Below are 19,250 nucleotides of genomic sequence, written 5' to 3' on the forward strand. Positions count from 1 at the left end.
GAGTACATACAAGATCTAGATGTTTGTTTGTAGTTTGGTTCACTGATTATTGTTGTTCATATGTAATAATGTATTCGTATGCCATACACTAAATAATAATACCAAACCCAAAGGCATTTTATACTTATTGCCAGGTTCAAAATTAAGCCGCTGCTAACATGGAGACAGATGCCTTTCGTAGCTGCCCCTCTGGAGTACAGTTGCTACGGGTTTGCCCCTTCCGCTATCTCCACCGTACCAAAGTCCACCTTCTCCGCTGTAGATGCCGCTGAGATCTTCACTTGTAACCCTGAGCTGGGACCCATGCCAAATGTTACACACCAGGTCAGTGTGCTCTGCGACTCACATAGGCAGGTGGGACACTCCCTGGGTAGGGCTGCCTACGAAGAGGGTCCCTACCTGCTACCTGCACAGCAATATATATCCCATTTAATATCTTTCACACACCCACATGTTCAGAGACCCAAAAATCAAATCCATGAGTGAAGCAGAACTATGGTGGCAACACATCTCCCTTCAGTCACCATAATAATTAAATAAAAAAGGAATGCTCATAAAATCCAGTCAAAACAGTGAACCAGAATGCAAGGTCCACTATAAGAAGTCTTTCACGAATTTCTATCATTCCACAACCAATAACGCTTGCAGTTACTAGAAATAAAACATCAGAACCAGACCTCTAGGCATGAGCAATATATCACCACCACACAGGTAAATTAAAGTACATACCCAACACAAAGAAAGATTCACTCCACCACGCACAAAATATAACAGGACGTATACCCACAATAATTCCCATAATTACACAAGGGAACTAAAATAACTTGAAGAAATAAAACAAGATAAAATCAGGCTCGAGCCACAAAACTAGAAATAAATAGGACAAAATCATGAAGATCTCAAAGATAGCTATGACAACCATCTCAATTTAAAAATCGAGAATACGTATACATCTCAGGGATTGTGGTGTTAAGATAAACATTACCTTGAGACATCGGATGAGATAAATCATATGCATCATCATCTTCCTTCCAAGTATTGGGCCATGTGACCCGTTACGGTCTTGCATTTTACTTTTTGCAAGACTTGAAAGCAATCAAATGTCCTTCCGACGGGTTGCTAGCCTGAAGGAAGTAAGACCATTGGTGGGGCTGCCACCTCTCAGCTAATGGACTAGCTGAAATCACAGCATTTCCTCCATAATGGATGTAACAGTTATACCGCCGTGACTCTGTCGACAGGGCCTCATCTGTGGGAACAGGTTTCTTCATCTCGGGAAGGTGAGGTTGGCCTTTGGGCAGAAGAGGTTATGTCATAATCATCATCATCCTCCTCCTTTCAAGTACTGGGCCATGTGGCCCGTTACGGTCTTGCATTTTCTTTCCATCGCTTCATTGGACGTCCTATAGATCTCTGTCCTCTTGGTTGATAGCGTAGGATCTCCTTTGGTAGTCTTCCAGATTCCATCCTTTGAACATGACGTTTCCAGTTTTCTTGGTAATCATAGATGTAATTGATTACTGATTTCACATTCAGTCCTTTAAGCACATCTTCATTTCTTATACGATCCCATTTCGTATAGCCTGCTGTTCTGCGCATGAACGTCATTTCACGTGCTGTAATTCTGGAAATGTCTTGAGTTCTTATTGTCCATGCCTCACTGACGTAGCAAAGTGTTGGTCTGGCTAAAGTGTTACAAAGACGTAAGCGAGTGTGTTTTTGGACAAGAGATGGCTTCATGATATGATTTATGATTCCTGTTGTTCTGGTAAATTTGGTTATTTTTGCAGAGATATCAATTTCCCCTTGGTAAGATAAACTGTATCCCAGATAATTGAATTCATTGACTCTTTCCAAAATTTATTATCTAAACAGATTTTACTTGGGATAAGGTCCTTCCCCTTAAAGGCCATTATTTTGCTATTTTGTGGTGAAATGATCATGTAGAATTTTGAAGAGACTTTCTGGAGATTAAATACTGACCACTGAAGATCATCTTCTGATGATGCTACCAATGCAACATCATCAGCAAAGAGTATGGCATCAAGATGTGTGAGATATCTGCTGACTGGGATTGATCCATGCCTTTCATGCCTACATTCTTGTATTATGTTGTTCATATAGATTATGAACAACAAAGGAGAAAGTCCACAACCTTGTCTCACACCTCTGCTGACCGGTTTCCATTCAGTCTGATGATTACCTAACTTTATTGCAATAAGGTTGTCACTGTAGATATTGTATATGTTATCTATTAACTGTTGTGGGACATTATCTTCTGCTAAGATATTAAGAAGTCTGTTCCTGTTAACTAGGTCAAAGGCTTTCTTAAAATCAACAAATGCTATGTGAGTTTCCAAGTTAAATTCCCTGCGTTTTTCGACTAAGATTTTCAAGGTAAAGTAACCATCAGCACATGAGCGCCCCTTTCGAAATCCATGTTGTTCATTTTCAATCACATTTTCATAATACCTGAATAATTTTTCTCTGACAATATTAGAGTAAATTTTGTAACCTGAGTTGAGTATACTTATTCCTCTGTAATTTCCACAATCTTTCACACTGCCCTTCTTATGAAGAGGAATAACTATAGCTTTTTGCCAATTCTCTGGTGGTCTGTTGCCATTCCAAATTAAATTGATGAATTTGAGAAATCTTTGCTTGAAGATGTCACTGGAATACTTGAATAATTCTGCATTTATTGAATCTTCTCCAGATGCTTTTCCATTTCTAAGTTTTCTGAGTATTAGCTCCAGTTCTTCGAGTGTAATGGTTTCCGAAGACTTGTTAAGAGATGTTGGCAGATTTGAACCTCTCCAAAGGTTCCAAAAATAAATGAGCCACTCCGTTAGAGGTATTGCATTAATGCGTATGTCTTCTTTTACATCATTATTTAGTTTCTTGAGTATTTTATAGGACTGTGGTTGTGGTCTTGTTATATCAGTCTCCAGTTGTGAAACAAAGTTTTCCCAACTCTTTCTGTGCTTTTTCCGCACTTTCCTTTTTGCTATTGCTCTCTTGTGGTGATACTCTATTTTATCTTCGAATTTGCCAGTTGACAAAATTTTTTTTTATAAGCATTTCTTTTGTCTGAAATAACTTTTTCAATCTCTTCATCCCAGATTCTTAAACCCTTTTTCCCCTGCCATTTTTTCTTAACTCCCAAACTCTCAGAAGCAGACTGCTTTAAAATTGAACACAAATTAGACCACTCCATTTCCACGTTGTCACTAACTGGTGTCATCTGTGTAAGTTTATTAAGTCTGTTCTGGTACAGCCATTTTATACTGGGGTCTCTTAATAGGTTAACCTTGTAAGAAGTTTTAATTTCTTGTGTTGTTTGTTTGTTTCTTTTATACCATCTAGGCCTCAGACGAATAGGTGCTACTAATAGATAGTGATCAGTTTCCAATTCAGGTCCTCGATAGACTCTTGTATCCAAGACTAAATCTGCCAATTTACCATTACAAATTATATAATCTATAATCGATTTCTGATTTCGTGCAGACCACGTATACTTGTGGGTGTCCTTGTGTGGGAACATTGTATTCATAATCTTTAACTGATTGAAGACAGTGAAATCTATTAATTTCGTTCCATTGTTATTACGGGTTGTTTCTCCATGGATTCCGATGTGATTCTGAATTTTTTCATTACCAACTCTGGCATTGAAGTCTCCCAGTAATAATAGCATATCTTGTTTGTTAATTTTATTGACTATCTTTTGCAGATCATTATAGAACCCATCACTTTCGTTTGAATTGCCCCCCACTGGAGCGTATACCCCTATAACTGTAAGATAACCCCTGAATAGTTTTAGTCTTAATTGGATAATCCTTTCATTCCAAAAAGTGTAGCTATCAATTGTTGATCTTAATCTTTTGTGTACCATGAGCAGTACACCCGCCTGTGCTCTAGTATCTCTGTCAACCCCACTGTAAAACTGTAAATAATTTACTGTCTCTTTTGATCCCTGAAGCTTTCTTTTTGTTTCTGAAATTGCTGCAATTAAAATGTCTTTTTTTGCGAGAATGTCGTCCAGCTGGTCATCTTTGTGTGAGATACCTTGTACATTCCAGGTAGCACATCTAAAAGTATTTTTCTTCTTCCAATCTTTGTCCATTTCACTGTCCTTTTCATTGCCGGGAGAGGTTATGTATTCCACATAAAGTTCATTTTGGATAATATACAGAACAATAACAAATAAGTTAATATGCCAAGTTCTTCATGGTGTAGATAAAATACATATAAAGTGTATAAAATATCATAATTTTAAAATATTCACCGTATAAGGAAACTTCAATCTTCAAAGAATATAAAAGACTTGCAATGCCAGAAATAGGCGAGTGCTCAAAAAAAACATATTTAAAACGATTCAGTATCGTAGGTAAGTTGAGAAAACTGGCAAAATATTTCTAGCCTCCATTATCAAAAAACACAAATCCAGAGAGACAAGTCAAGGAAGTAAAAAAGATCAAAGCAAGGCAAGAAAGACATACTTTACTGATAGATATATGCCAGTCATCGGGTCAACTTAAAGAATCAAGAATTTCTGAGTTCAGTGAAGCCATTATAGGCCGAGATGAAGCTGATCCAGACCAATATGCTCCCATCTGTAGTTACATTGTCACAGAGACCATAATACCAGCTCACTGGGTTCCCAGGCAGATATTCACACACAGCACCTCTATCCAACATACATACAGGAAAATCATACTGTCCAGTTCAGTTATATTTATAACAATGAGTATGATTTTCAACCTCATTTTACTAGGTGAAATTATTGGAAACACTGGGAACGAAAGAACAGCTAACAAAAGACGTGCAGATCAGTTGTGTAAAGCCTACACCATCACCTGAAATATGTACAAGAAATCGCTTTCCAACCAAAGCCAAACTTCATCACTATCACACAGCTGTTCTTACTGAAGCACTCAATGCAACGGAGACGTCATCGTTAACTATCAACATCAAAGACATCGAGAAAATAGAATGACAGATACTGAGGAAAATATTTGGACCCAAGATTCAAGATGGTATCTGGATTCGTAAAAGCTCAGAAGAACTGTATTCGCTGACAGAATTGATTCACGTCACTTGCACGGAAAAGACAAGAAATTCTACAGATATATAGCACTAATGGACAACTCTCACTTGACCAAGAAAATCTTCCACATCAACAACGGAACCTGCCCAATCCAAAATATTCTGGCTGGTAGACACCCAAAGTGAACTCACAGAGATCGATATTGACCCACCGGCAACTATACAGGCAGAAAATCAATACACATAACTTCGTACACAAGAATCCAACAGGAAGGAATTTAAAACTCAAAAACCCATGGACGCAAGAAAGAAGAGAGGCCCAAATTGAAAGGATGAGGAAATTTTGGGAAGATATGAAGGATAAGAAGAACAAGAAAACCAGTGCTAAGTAATGGTTGTACATGCTCCTTAGAGGGTGAAACGCAATATTATTATTATTTAACAAAAGATTACAAAATGAAATTTAAATATGCCTTTTCCAGCTTCCAAATCTTCCGCCACATTTACTCATCACCTTCTCATTTCCATCGGTTCTGTTTACAATTCTCGCATTGAAATCCATGTTCATCATCTGCTCCCTTACATGGTGAATATACTGAGATGATACTTGCCCTAATTCCTGCAACAGCTAAATTTAACCACAAGACTCTATAGTTTTCCTGATGAACAATCCCATCCCACACTATGCCTTTCCTCTATTAACACCTGTTAAAAACACCTGATAATTTGCTACATGTAGTAAGAGAAAACTATCTCTTAGAGAACAAATAGGAAAACAATACATGAAAATTAGAATTAAAATAACATCAAAAATCAAACTTACTTTAGATACATCTAAGGGTGTACTCTAAGAAGTGTTAATACAAATAAAATACTTAAAAAACACACTAATGGCACTTTTTGGCCAGTACTAGAATGTTGCAAGCACAGAATTTCACCAGCAACACAAATAAAAAAAAAAATGTTTTTCATCACCTCGTACCAAAGAGTTCCAGACTCTTTACAAAAAAACTGAAGAGACACATACAGAGATACCATACCAGAGTTATTTATTGCTCAATAAAACAACAAATGAGAGCCTCTACAATAATATAGCTTTGCTTTCTCAATTTGAGTTACAGCACACACAAGTACCTTTAATACCATGTAACACATCCTCATACATTGATGTATGCCTGAATTAGTCTTGGCATACTGTCCACTAGTTCACGGTAATTTTGGTCCAAATCAGCTCACTCTTCAATGGTGATTTGGTGTAAACCTCACAGACTTATTGGTGGATCATAACATCCATAAACAGCCTTCTTTAATTTATCTCAGGTATGTTCGATAGAGGTCACGTCCAGATAACATGGCGGCTACTCCAGATGAGCGATATTGAAATCACGAAGTAATAATAATAATGTTATTTTGCTTTACGTCCCACTAATGACTCTTATGGTTTTCGGAGATGACAAGGTGCCAGAATTGTGTCCCGCAGGAGTTCTTTCACATGCTGGTAAATCTACCGACATGAGGCTGACATATTTGAGCACCTGAGCCAGGGTCAAACCTGCCAAGTTGGGGCAAGAAGGCCAGCGCCTCAACCATCTGAGCCACTCAGCCTGGCACAAAAAAAGTCAATAACAAGAACCACACGATGGATGTGGGCATTATAATCTTTTAAGACAAATTCTCCTACATAATGCCGGCAATAAGGTGTCACTCTGGGTCGGAAGATGTCGTCTCTGTATTGCACAGCCGTGACAGTGTCCTGCATAACTAGGTGTTGGGTACAGTGGCCCCAAGTAATGCCACCTGAAAACATCATCATGCTACACGAGCTGGACAGTGTGCCTAAGACATAAATCCAGAACAGACTACCTCCAAACACATTGCTGATGCTTCTCAGGAACAAGGTTTATAAGACAATCACTGATGAAAAGGACTTTATACCAATTCTAAGGAGACCATTCAGCGTAATGATGGGTCCTTCTGCAGTGCCCCATGATGACTAGTTTTGAAAGCTGGACCTAACCATGGGTGTCGAGAGTGACGCTGTGACTCGTACTACAACTCGTGCCTCGTACTCGCCCATTTGAGCATAACATTATGCCTGTGGGTTGGGGTACATGCAGTTGTGAGTATGTTTACAAACATCGTAATGGTAGTCTCCCAGGGCAACACAGAACAGATTAAGTTAACAACATAGTTAAATGACACACAGGGGTGATGCAGAACTCTTTTTGATGTGTCTCAGTCCACTTCCCCACATGATTTCATCATCGAAGCAAATAACAAAAGTGTCTCTATTCTATAAAATGCCTTCTATAGATATTTCATTTTTTATTTTCCCTGCCAAAATGAAAAGATGATTTATACACAGCCAATTTACGAGTCAATGCTCAGGTTTACACTCAGATTTTATTATTCCTTAAATACACTCAGGTTACGGTAATAAATCTATATAATTTAAAATGTGATGTTACACATTAAAATGAACATGTATTTTCATATCTATTTACAGACAAAGAAAATTTTGAGAAACAATCTTTATACACCAGAAGAAGAAAAGTAAGATTTTTACCTGAGGTTGTTTCATTACTCTGTTTTCTCTTCTCTTCTGTTTCACTTTCTGCTTTTGTTTATCCTTCCTTACAGACAAGGTATGTATTGCAGATTGGACTCTCAAGTTAAATTTTGAACGCATTTTCTTATTTCCAGGTTCTGCAGTAACTCCTGAAAATGGTTTTGGCTCATTTACTGAATCACTAAGGTCACTTATTTTTCGCTTCTTTGTATTTCTATTTGTTTGAGACTTTGGGTGCAATCCTTCAGATTGCACTGTATTTTCTGTTCTATTATTAAGGGGATTTTTAGCTCGACTCTTCTGAATTCTTCGCTGTAAAACCTTGTGAATAGCCTTGTTTTCTATTGAAAAGGAAACAATGGGTCTCTGTAAATAGAAAACAAAACATAAATATCAGCACAATTTTTAAAACATTTATCAGGAAGAAAATTTGAATTTAAATAACACTGCATATACTATTAGCATACATGCACACAAGCACATAAACACTCAATCTCTCTTCTGGATTATATTAATGAGAATAATAACAAAAACTATAGCAATGGTATACTGAATGGTCTTTGAGACTTTAATATCAGATATTCGTCAAGTATCCTGGATATATAGAATATATATAATTACTGCCTGTTGGCCAGCTACTATATCCAATATGACTACAAGCAGTTATTTCTGTTTTAGAGCAGGGTGTATTATAAATCTTTGTAACAAAATGAACTTGGTATGATTGACTTCACGTAAGTGATATTTCCATGATGCTGTTCTCAATATACTGTATGTGCTAGTTCATCATATGGCTTGAATTTTTGTTGGCACTGAAATTGTGTGTTGTGGTGGATTGTTTTGGTTTTAAACAGGTTGAAGAAGCTGTAATATAATTCTTGTGCAGTGAGAGATTTCAAATTCCTGGAAACCACTGAAAGGTAATGTTATTGTATATTACGAATATTTTAAACATTAACTAAGACAAACTCCGATTAAGACAATTAGGGCAGTATCTCATCTTTAGGACTTATGAGTAAGAATTGTATCATCTCATGACAATATTATTTGTGGCCAAACAGTCTAATCTGCTTACATACAACACCAACAATTTAGGTTAAGTGCTACATTCAGACATTTGATTGGATATTTTGGATTTATATAGTACTGTAGTTAATTAAAGAGTAGTTTTGCGGTAGAACCTTTATGATATCGTATAGATTATTTTAATGGTGTGAATCTGATTTTTGTCTGTGACATTGTAATGTGCGCATGGCTTCACATACCAGCTGGTTTCCCCACAAAGAGAATGTGTGCATAACTTACACCAAAATATTTTGTACTATGTATGTTGCTAAATGATACCCTAAGCATTCTTTGCCCAAACTTTGCTCGCTTTTATCTTTCGACTGTCTCTTTACTGGACTATTTTTATTTTCAATGTCTTTTGCAAGAGTATGCATCTGATTAACAAGAGATCTTAGGGCAGATTTAGATCTATATTCACAGATTCCACCTGAGGATAAAGCAAGTTTAGTTGGAATGCTAGGAAGAGCAGAAAGTCAATATTAGCCAGATGGTCATCACAACAAATGACTGCAGAATACCAAAATTGCATTCTAAGGGTTCTGGATTGAATTTCAAAATGTACTTGGAATCCTTTTCCCACAAATATTCGGACACTTCTAAAGTGTTTTCTACAGTCACTCTCCAGGATTTCAGCTTTCTTTGAGAAGCAAATTTATTTTAATCATCTCGGAGGATGTTCTGCCAATTAATTATGTTTTGTGTGATTCAAATTCTTCATACATTGCCTGTGCAGGATTCTATGAATTTAATACATTAATCTAACAGCTGAGATCCCTCACAAAATTTTTGGACATTTTGCTATCTTCTAAACCCTCTGAATTAATACTCTGAAAAAGTGTTATTCCAGTAGCAACAGATGTACTGAACAGCTCAAATACCAGCCTTACATTCATTTGTTGCAATAAATTAAGGTCAAAATGACAGGAGGTGAGTTTATAGCAATTACATTTCCATAGATTAATACTTTTTTTCAGATGCTGAAGGTTCAGGTGTGTACTTATATTTCAAATTCATGTCACAATTTGCATATTCGAAGGGATTTGGTTGTCTTAACACTTTCAAAACTAGAAAATGTGTGCAGCAATAATTCAGAGTGACCAGACTGCTGTATTTTCTACTAACTTCGAAGTCTGTGAAATAATACCAAATGTTCCAGTTATTATATAATGAAGTTTTGGTGCATTAGTATGAAGGTCGATCAAATATAAACGGGACTTTTGTTTCTGAACATCAACCGTTGGTAGGATTGACCCCATGCTTCTGCTATGCTTAGGCGGGACTGTTAGGAGTGGGAAGAGTGTGCTGTTAGATATTTACTGCCGTTTTGTCAGTAACATTCATGATGTCAGAGCAACAGGTGTACTCCTCCACTGCGCAATGCATAATTATACAATTTCTTGCTCGTAAAGGAGTTACAGCAGTGGAAATTTGCCAGAGATTGACTGCACAGTTCGGTGATCAGACACTGTCAAGGATGCATGTGTTTGCCTGGCATAAAAAGTTCAAGGAAGGACGAGAATGTGTGGAAAATCAGCAAAACGATCGCCGTCCTCGGAACAGCATTACAGATGAGAATATTTGTGCAATTAAAGACATTACTGCCAACTGGTTTTTTGCATGAGTGATGCACAATCAATGCTGCTTACTACTGTGAGTTGTTAAACAAGGCGAGGGTTGCATATCGCCGCAAAAGACAAGACCAACCGATTCGACAGGTCATCCTCCTCAACGACAATACCGCATAAAGAAGCTTAAAGAAGCTCTAGGAGGGCAACAATTTGAAGATGACGAGAGTATGGAAAACTTCTTGCGCAACTGGCTGGTGACACGACGCTGTTCTTTTTATGATGAGGGCATCAAAAAGCTGCCCATACCCTGGGGAAAATGCATTTCCAAAGCAGGAAACAATGTGGAAAAATAAATTGTAATTGCCTTGTGTTTTTCAATAAATGAATTTAAATAAAAAATAAAATCCTGTTTATATTTGATCCCCCACCCCCCTCGTATGTACCATTACAAAGCAAAACAACAAATGTACTGTACTTAAAGCAGCAGCAGACTTTTAATACAAGATATACAACGTGTGTTGTAAAATGTTTTCACTGCGTGAAGCAGGAGATCCTACACATGAACATGAGTACTGAGCTAAATTTTATACAGTTCTGGTCATTTTGTTTTTTGTTGCTTATTTAATAAATGGTTGCCTCATTATTTTGCTTTTGTACTTCTTTACCAGTCTTCCGGCAAGTCCGCATTCCCTATTTGTGCACACTTAAGAGGCAGGAATGGAAATATTTCATTAGTGCACTTCCGTGTATTTTTTTTATAGGCTTCCCAGTACAATGCTAAAACTGAACAAGAGGCATAAGATAAGCTTATGACTTATGACAGACTGATGGATGATGAAGTTAACGTAAAAAAGAGGGCGCATCAGAAATGGCTCCAAACAAAGACTAATACTAACAAGGAATTGTATGTAGATGAAAGAAAAACAGTGAAACAAATAATTGTTGAATTCAAGATTAAGTCATGGGAAGATTTAGGTAATAATCTGGAGAAGATTGGTCAAGTGGCAGGGGAAACTTTCTGGACAGTAATGAAAAATCTTAGTAAAGGAGGGGAAAAAGAAAATTAATAGTATCTTGGATAAACCAGGTAAACTCATACTTGATCTCAGGTAATCACTGGACAACTGTAAGGAATATTCTGAAAATCTTTTCAACATAAAAGGAAATATTTCTGTTCATGTTGCAAACAATCAAGCTTGTGGGGAGGAGGATGATCATGTTATTGAAATTATGCTTGAAGTGAAAAGCATGGTGTACAAGTCAGTAGTGCGTCTGGCTATGATGTACAGTGCCGAAATATGGCCCCTTGCTAAGGCCCCAAAAAAGAAGTTACATGTGGCAAAAATGTGGATGTTATGTTGGATGTGAGGGGTCACCAGAGAGGATAAAATAAGAAATGAACACAAGCCAATACAGGATCAAAGAAAATACCTAGTATTGTTAAGTTTATCAACTAATGTACACATGTGATGAAGCTCAATCCTGTTGAAACCACATTATTAAATATTCTCCAAGTGGTACATCCTCCAGCAGAAGTGGGAGTTCATGACATAGAATGTGCAGGTAGTGTGTACCTGTTAAATGGCCCTTAAAGAATTATGGTCCAATAAAGCGGTCAAGTAAGTTTCCACACCATACACTCACTCACCAGTGCACTTGATAGACTGTCTGTCGCATCCAGTGGGGATTGTCAGCACTTCAATAGTGCATGTTGTGACAGTTGACGGTACCATTATTGTGGAATCGCGATTCATCCGAGAAGAGGATTTTTACAGAAATGTTACATCATTTTCCAGATTTCCTAGCAGCCACTGACAGACATTCATTCAACCTTTGAAATCCAGGCCCATGGAGTTACTAGTTTAGCTGTAGATGGTAGGGATGATATTTATGTGCATGCAATATTCTTAGTGTACGGAAGCCTGGCTGTTGTGCAGTTGCCCGTGTACTCCTCTGAGGGTTATTACAGGCTGTGTCTAGAACAGTCTCCTCATTCTCATTGGCCGTTATGTAGGTACTTCTCTTGGACAGGAGGTATCATCTGAAGTACCCCTGTTGTTTGTAAACGTTTTTTAACACTGCAAAAAGTCTGTGCAGTCGGACATCACCTGACTGGATACCTTTCCTGCCTGCATTGAATTCTCTCATGCTTCCCTGTACATAAGGATCATATCAATATACATGAGATGAAGGACTGAAGAGACTACATAGCAATCCAATGTGTGCTGCGCACAAAAATGATAATAGCAGCATTTTGCTGTTTTTGTGTGGTACACGCTGGTCTGTAAAAATATTTGTATGATGCAGGATTCAACTATTAACATTATGTTCTGTTACATTTGTAGGGCTGCAGAACAAAATATTGCCGTGGGTTGGCCCCATGCTGACTCCAAGGTGACAGGAGTGAGCCCGTCTGACCCCAACCATGAATGATCAACATCACAGATGGAATATTGGTCCACTGCCACAAGCTCACCACAGGAAGAAGGGTCTTGTAGTGGGATGTGCCTGTTGCTTGATCACTAGCCTAGAATATATGCCATCCAGAGAATTCTGGAGACCCACTCTCAAGAAACATCTCGGCTGCTAGGCCCAGCCCAGGAAAGGCAGGCAGGTAGCCAGTCACAGTCAGTACTATTGTGGAGCTGAATGCTGTGGAATACAGCAGAGCATTGTGTGTGTACTGCCGCGGAGTACAGCAGAGCGGAGTACAGTGCGTGTGACGGTGTGTGTGAATACTGGTTTGAAGTTGTCAGTCTGCCAGTTGATGTGGAGTTAAGTGAGAGTTTGGTCTGTCATGGAGTTGAGCATCGTTTTGCCCTGGAGTGTAGTGGAGTTGGATCTCTCATGTCTGGCACAGTGAAGTGGGTGGTCGAATAGGCAAGTGACATCGAATGAGGACTGTTATAAGTTTAGGACCGATAAGAGTGTTGTGGTTGCTAAGACAGACAGTGCACGACCTGCAGTATTGGGAAACTGTGTAGTGCATAATTGGAACTAGTGTCATTTTGTTAACCTGTAAGTGATAGAATGAACAGCCGATGTGACTGAGTTGGAGTGAGTGGAGAGCGCAACTGTGAATTATTGTGTTGTTTGGTGTATAAGACACCCGTCATGTTACAAATTTGGTAGGGGCAGTTGATTCACCTGGTATAATACAAGTTAATAACTACGTGAAAATACAATGTATAAGCTATGTTGTATTGAGATTGGAAATAATGGACCTCCACTATATTCACATGGGGGACGGGGAAAGGAGGGTAGAAGAAGGAGTAGGTAGTGGGGAGCACGACCAGATGTGTGTCACAATACCAGAAGTGCATCGCTGCGCTATCTGAAGTGGGACCAGGCACTGTAATGCTACATACTAACCATCCCTCCACTTGAAAACTTCAAACTTCTCCCCATCATGCTCCCACACCGTACAAACTTTATTTCTCTCCGGCTGGATGTCGACTATTCATCTGATTCTTCACTTCGCCTTGATGATCATCTCATCTACTACATTCATCCTTTGTGCCTAAGAGATCTTGAATATTCCATCCGCTCTTCATTGGTTCAGTGAAAGTGTTTCTTTACCACCCCTCCACCTCTCTGCCCTTCAAGAAGTGCAATTTAAGCCCTGCAATATGAACTTTCACGAGATGCATTTAAATGCACGTTATATGATCGTCAAGCTTATTAAGGAAATTGTTGTGTACAATTGGTTTTTGTTTTATAATCAGTATTAATATTTTGCTGTTTTCTCTCTTAATATGACAAATTCCAGGTGTTGAATATAAAGGTGAATTGCCCCTCCCTTTCGTATTGCGAACAATGTTAAAGATGTTGTTATAGCTGACTACAGTTAAATACACTTATGCATAAACTATATGTTGGTTCTTCCTTTGGGGCCGATGACCTTCGATGTTAGGCCCCTTCCCGTCAGAAGATCCTATGTTCCTGTGAGTCTACCGTTGGTTATAGTGTGTATGATAGTGTTCTGTACCTTGCCTTCTGTCATGTTAACGTGTAAATCACTGCAGATTACTTTGTTCAGCCCTGCTTGTTTTACTAAAGTTTGGCCTTGAGTAACTTTACTTTAATCCAAGTCTTCGAATTTATCAATTCTTGTTTAAGACTGACTCTTGAAATAATAATCATAGTTATTTACTACAATTAAGATAGGATCTCTCCCTTATTTCATTTATCCTTGCACTCACTCGGAAACCTCAACCTAATCCAGCACATTGGCGCCTGTCATTATTAGCTTCCACTGCAGTCACCTGACTTACTCAGAATACACCATGTTGCCCTAACCATTACCTTTGCGCCACAACTTGGGCATGTTATAGCTCATGAATTCAACCTTAGCTAGTTGTGACATGCTAGCGGTGCCCTTATTCTAATTATTAAAAAAAAAGCCTATTGGTAATTTGATCACTAGTTCTGCTACCATATGTCACAGCACCAAAATTTATTGAGTTTCATCTCTATCCTATTGTTCTCTTTAGTTGCTACTTAGAAATTTAGATTCCTTCTTACAACCTTCCATTAAAGCTTGAAAGCTTCACTGAATATCCTCACACTAATAACAGAGTTAACATTTCACATGTTACATAAAATGTGTGAATAATTGTTCAGACCTAATTCTGAAACCCATTTCTTTAGTAACTTTAAATGATGCAGCCTTATGTGACAGTGGGCTGCATTCATCATCATCATAATTTCCCCTTGTCCAGCTCCTGCCAGGTCGGGGTGTTGATGGCACTTCTCCACCGTTGCCTCTTCTTCCACCACTCCTCTTCAGTAAGTGTATTTCAGTCCAGTCTTCTTTGTCTTATACTGTTCTAGACAAGTATCCATCCATCTTGTTCTGGGCCTCTCTCTTGCCCTCTTTCCTTCAATCTTAGCCTCCAACACTTGTTTCGGTATCCTTCCCTCCTCCATCCTCACAACATGTCCAAACCAACTCAATTTATTCTTCTCCATCCTATCACTCAGTTTTTCAATCCCTATCTCTTTTCTGACCTCAACATTTCTTACTATGTCTCTCCTTGTCTTCCCTACCTTACTCCTCAGGAACTTCATCTCGCTGGCCTGAATTTTACTCTCATTTCTTGCTGTCGAAGTCTCCAAGTCTCTGATGCATATTTTAATACAGATGTATAGTGCATCTTGTACATTATCTTTACATTTCATAGGAGCTTCTGTGTCCACACCAGGTTCCCTTACATTCTGGCGGAATGTATTTCTTGCTTGTAGCCTTCTGCTAATCTCCTTATCCAACCTTGCATCTTGTATTATTTCACTTTCCAAATATTTGAAGTAATCAACAACCTCAAGGTTTTGACCCCTGATACTAACAATTCCTTTTCTTTCTCTTTCTCCTCTTGTCATATCACCACTTTTCTCCACACTGATTTTCATCCTATATTTCTCAATATTGTCGTTTAAAGCCTCAAGTTACACTTCTGCACTGTTATTTTGTAACAGTGAAAAAACTACTACAGCAGTCCTATTGTATTGGATTTTGTTGCAACATTTCAATTACCACAGCAACATTCACTCAAATGTACCCCATCTGCTCCAAATTTAAAGCTGTACCAAAAGCATTCCACAGTTTTTATTTACAAAGGAAAATAATTAGGTGTGAAATGTTTCATTCCAAGGTATCTTAAGGCTAGAATGTAGGTAAGGGTGGTTTCTAGGGTTCACCTCAGTAAACATTCTGAACAAACAGAATAACTCCTGCAGAAAAACTAGAAATCAAAAGCAACAGTAACAAAAGTATAAACAAAAGAGGGTGAGAATAAGCAGTTGTTACTTTTAGTCATACTTCCTATTTCCTGTGAAATAAACTATTCACATATGACAACAAAAATGATTAAGTAATGCACGAAAAGAACGTAATTTTAGAAGTGGAATACAAGTCTTAGATAGATCAAACATCCAGAGTAAAGGTACTTATCACTACAATATAAAATGTACAAATTAATGAAAACTTACCTTAGACTTGGTAAATATATCTGGATTATTATTAATATTCCTCAAGGCTTGCAGAGCATGTTCATGAGATGTAAATTTTACAAAAGCCATCTCCTTAGACTTCCCAACTCCTTGAGCATCCACATTCCTCATATCCCTCATAACACGAGCCTGTGAAATGAAATTCAAAACACAGCGTAATTATTATGAATTTATTAAAATGATAATAATTTACATATTTCTTTAAAACACAAAAGTTGGAATACCCAAGTGCTCAGATCTCACATACAGTAAAGAAGAGAACTGAAAAAGGAAATGCAAAACTACAGCAAAACCTCCATTAACTGAAATAAAGTTTGAGGACGGGAGCAGGGGATTTCACATTTAAGATAACAAAAACAAGCTTTTTGATGCTAAAAGGTACAAAATCTCTCGTACAGTATTTTACACTGAAATAATGTAATTGTTTGGATGACTGTATTTACAGAATTTACAGTATAATAATAATAACAATAATAATAATAATTATTTTTTTACAGGTACATTTATAAGTGTTATAGTTATACAGAATGAAAAGCTTTAAAGTTACTTTCAATGAGTCAACACGGAAAAGTATGGCTTCCTTATTAAAAAACCATTACTTGTTTAAAAATGACACCTACAAACAAGCTTTGCATAAAACAAATGCACATGTGTGTGGAGCCATTGGTAAAAACTAGTTTTGTAATAAAGCAACTGATACGTATTGCTTGGGTGGGTTACTGTAGTCATGTCCGAGTTCGTGAACCATGGGCAACAGCTGAGTGGCCTAGTAAGTGGTCCTCACAGTCGGAATATCAGTTGCTATCGAATGTGAGTGGGTATCTCGGACATATTCTGTGCTTGGGCGGCTAGGATTTCACAATCCACCACTGGTCCCTAACCTGTTAGAGGAGAGATCCTCACTTGGACTATGTGTAAGTAAGGGTAGCATGCTGCTTCACGGGATTTTGACCGAGAATGCATGGAACGTTTTAAGCAAGACTCGGACCTATGGGAGTAACGGAGTACAACTCCCATTTGACAGGTTAGGGACTCCTTGGAAACAACTTGGTGAATAAAATGGAATTCAATGGGGAGCTATCAATATTAATGGGGCTTAAAGAAGGAAGAAAGTACAACTGGATGAGTTAGCAATGAGGATGCGTTGGATGTGTTAGGAATAAATGATTTTTGGGTAAGGGGAAATAACGGTGAAGAGACTGAAGATTATAAAGTGTATTGAACGGGTGTTAAAAAGGGAAGGCCAGAATGTAGGGTACGATTGTTCATCAGGAATACTACTGCACACAACAGTTTCTGTTAGGCACATAAATGAGCGAATGATGTGGGTAGATTTGGCAGTTGGAGGAATCAGGAGGAAAATTGTCTCAGTGTACTCACCATGTGAGGATGCAGATGAGGAAGAAGTTGACAGATTTTTATGAAGCATTGAGTGACATCGTAGTCACGGTTAACAGCAAGAACAGGGTAGAGCTAATGGACGATTTCTAAGGGAGAGTACTGTTGGAAATCAAACTGAAAGATACGAAAGGGTGGTTGGTAAATATGGGGAAGATATGGAAGCTAATAAGAATGGGAAGAGTTTGCTGGACTTTTGTGCTAGTATGGGATTAGCAGTTACAAATACTTTCTTCAAGCATTAGGATATTCATTGATAAAAATAGGAGGGTATGGGCATCAGATCCATAATAAACTATATCATAATCAACTTGGAATTCAGGAAGTCTGTTAGTAATATACAGAGATATTCTGGGGATTTTTTAATGATACAGAGCACTATCCGATCTGTAGTGAACTAAGTATCTCTAGGCCTAGGATAGAGAAAGTGAAGTCTGTCTGCAGATGAATAAGGGTAGAAAATCTCCAGTACGAGGAAATTATACAGAAGTACATAGACATGATTAGTAAAAAGTTATAAACAGTGGACAGTAAGCAGGTTCAGGATAAAGAAAGAGAATGGGTGGCATAAAGTGTTGATGTAGTATGCACGAAAAACAGCAAGGGAATGTCTAGGAACAACTGTGTGTAAAGATGGGGAAAAGTAAACATCTTGGTGGAAAGTAAAGTGAGAGCAGCTTGTAAATGTAAAATGAAGAAGGGATATCAGAAGGCTCCAAAGAAAGACTGATAGAGACAAAAAAAAAAAAAAAAAAAAAGTATATAGAGGAAAGAAACAGCAAAATAAACAGTTGCTGAATCCAAGAAGAAGTCATGGGAAGATTTTGGAAAAGGCTAGGTCAATCAGCAAGGAAACCTTTCTGCGCAGTAATAAAGAATCTTAGAAAGGGAAGGGAAAAGGAAATGAACAGTGTTTTGGGTAAATCAGGTGAACTCATAATAGATCCCAGGGAATTGCTGGAAAGGTGGAAGGAATATTTTTAAAATCTCAAGTAAAAAGAAATCTTCCTGGAGACGTCGCAAACAACCAAGCTCATGGAGAGGAGGACAGTATTGGTGAAATTACGCCTGAGGAAGTGGAAAGGATGGTAAATAAAATCCAGTGTCATAATTGCACCTATCTATAAGGAAGGGAACAGGAAGGATTGTAGTAACTATTGAGGCGCAGTATTTCATTGATCAGTATACCAGGCAAGGTGTTCACTGGCATTTTGCAAGGGAGGGTGCAATCAGTGGTTGAGATTACGTTGGATGGGCTGTCAGGTTCAGATTCTCAGTAGGCTATGCACCAGGTAATTGAAAAATGTTATGAGAGGAACAGACAGTTATGTTAATATATTGTAGATCTATAGAAGACATATGGTAGAGTACTGAGAGAAAAGATCATCATACCGGGGGAATATGGGATTAAGGGTTGATTATTAAAAGCAATCAAAAGCATTTATGTTGATAATTGGGCTGCAGTGAGATTTGATGGTAGAATGAGCTCTTGGTTCAAGATACTTATGGGGATTCATAATTTACAAGAATCACCTACTGAAAGATATTACATGGCAGGGAGAGATTCAGTTAGGTGAATATATAGTAAGCAG

General features: G+C 38.0%; 1 protein-coding gene across 1 annotated transcript in view; it reads right to left on the reverse strand.

Annotated features, from left to right (window-relative positions):
* LOC136866306 (RNA-binding protein 28) overlaps window positions 1-19,250 on the reverse strand; it is a 188,006-nt gene that overhangs the window by 19,087 nt on the left and 149,669 nt on the right. Inside the window, exons 10-11 of the mRNA XM_067143149.2 lie at window positions 16,240-16,389; window positions 7,613-7,981 (exon numbers count right to left, since the gene is read on the reverse strand). Coding sequence (XP_066999250.2) covers window positions 7,613-7,981; window positions 16,240-16,389 — 519 coding nt within the window. The remainder of the gene's footprint in view (window positions 1-7,612; window positions 7,982-16,239; window positions 16,390-19,250) is intronic.

This window comes from Anabrus simplex, chromosome 3, assembly GCF_040414725.1.
Source record: "Anabrus simplex isolate iqAnaSimp1 chromosome 3, ASM4041472v1, whole genome shotgun sequence".
Classification (NCBI taxonomy): Eukaryota; Metazoa; Arthropoda; class Insecta; order Orthoptera; family Tettigoniidae; genus Anabrus; species Anabrus simplex.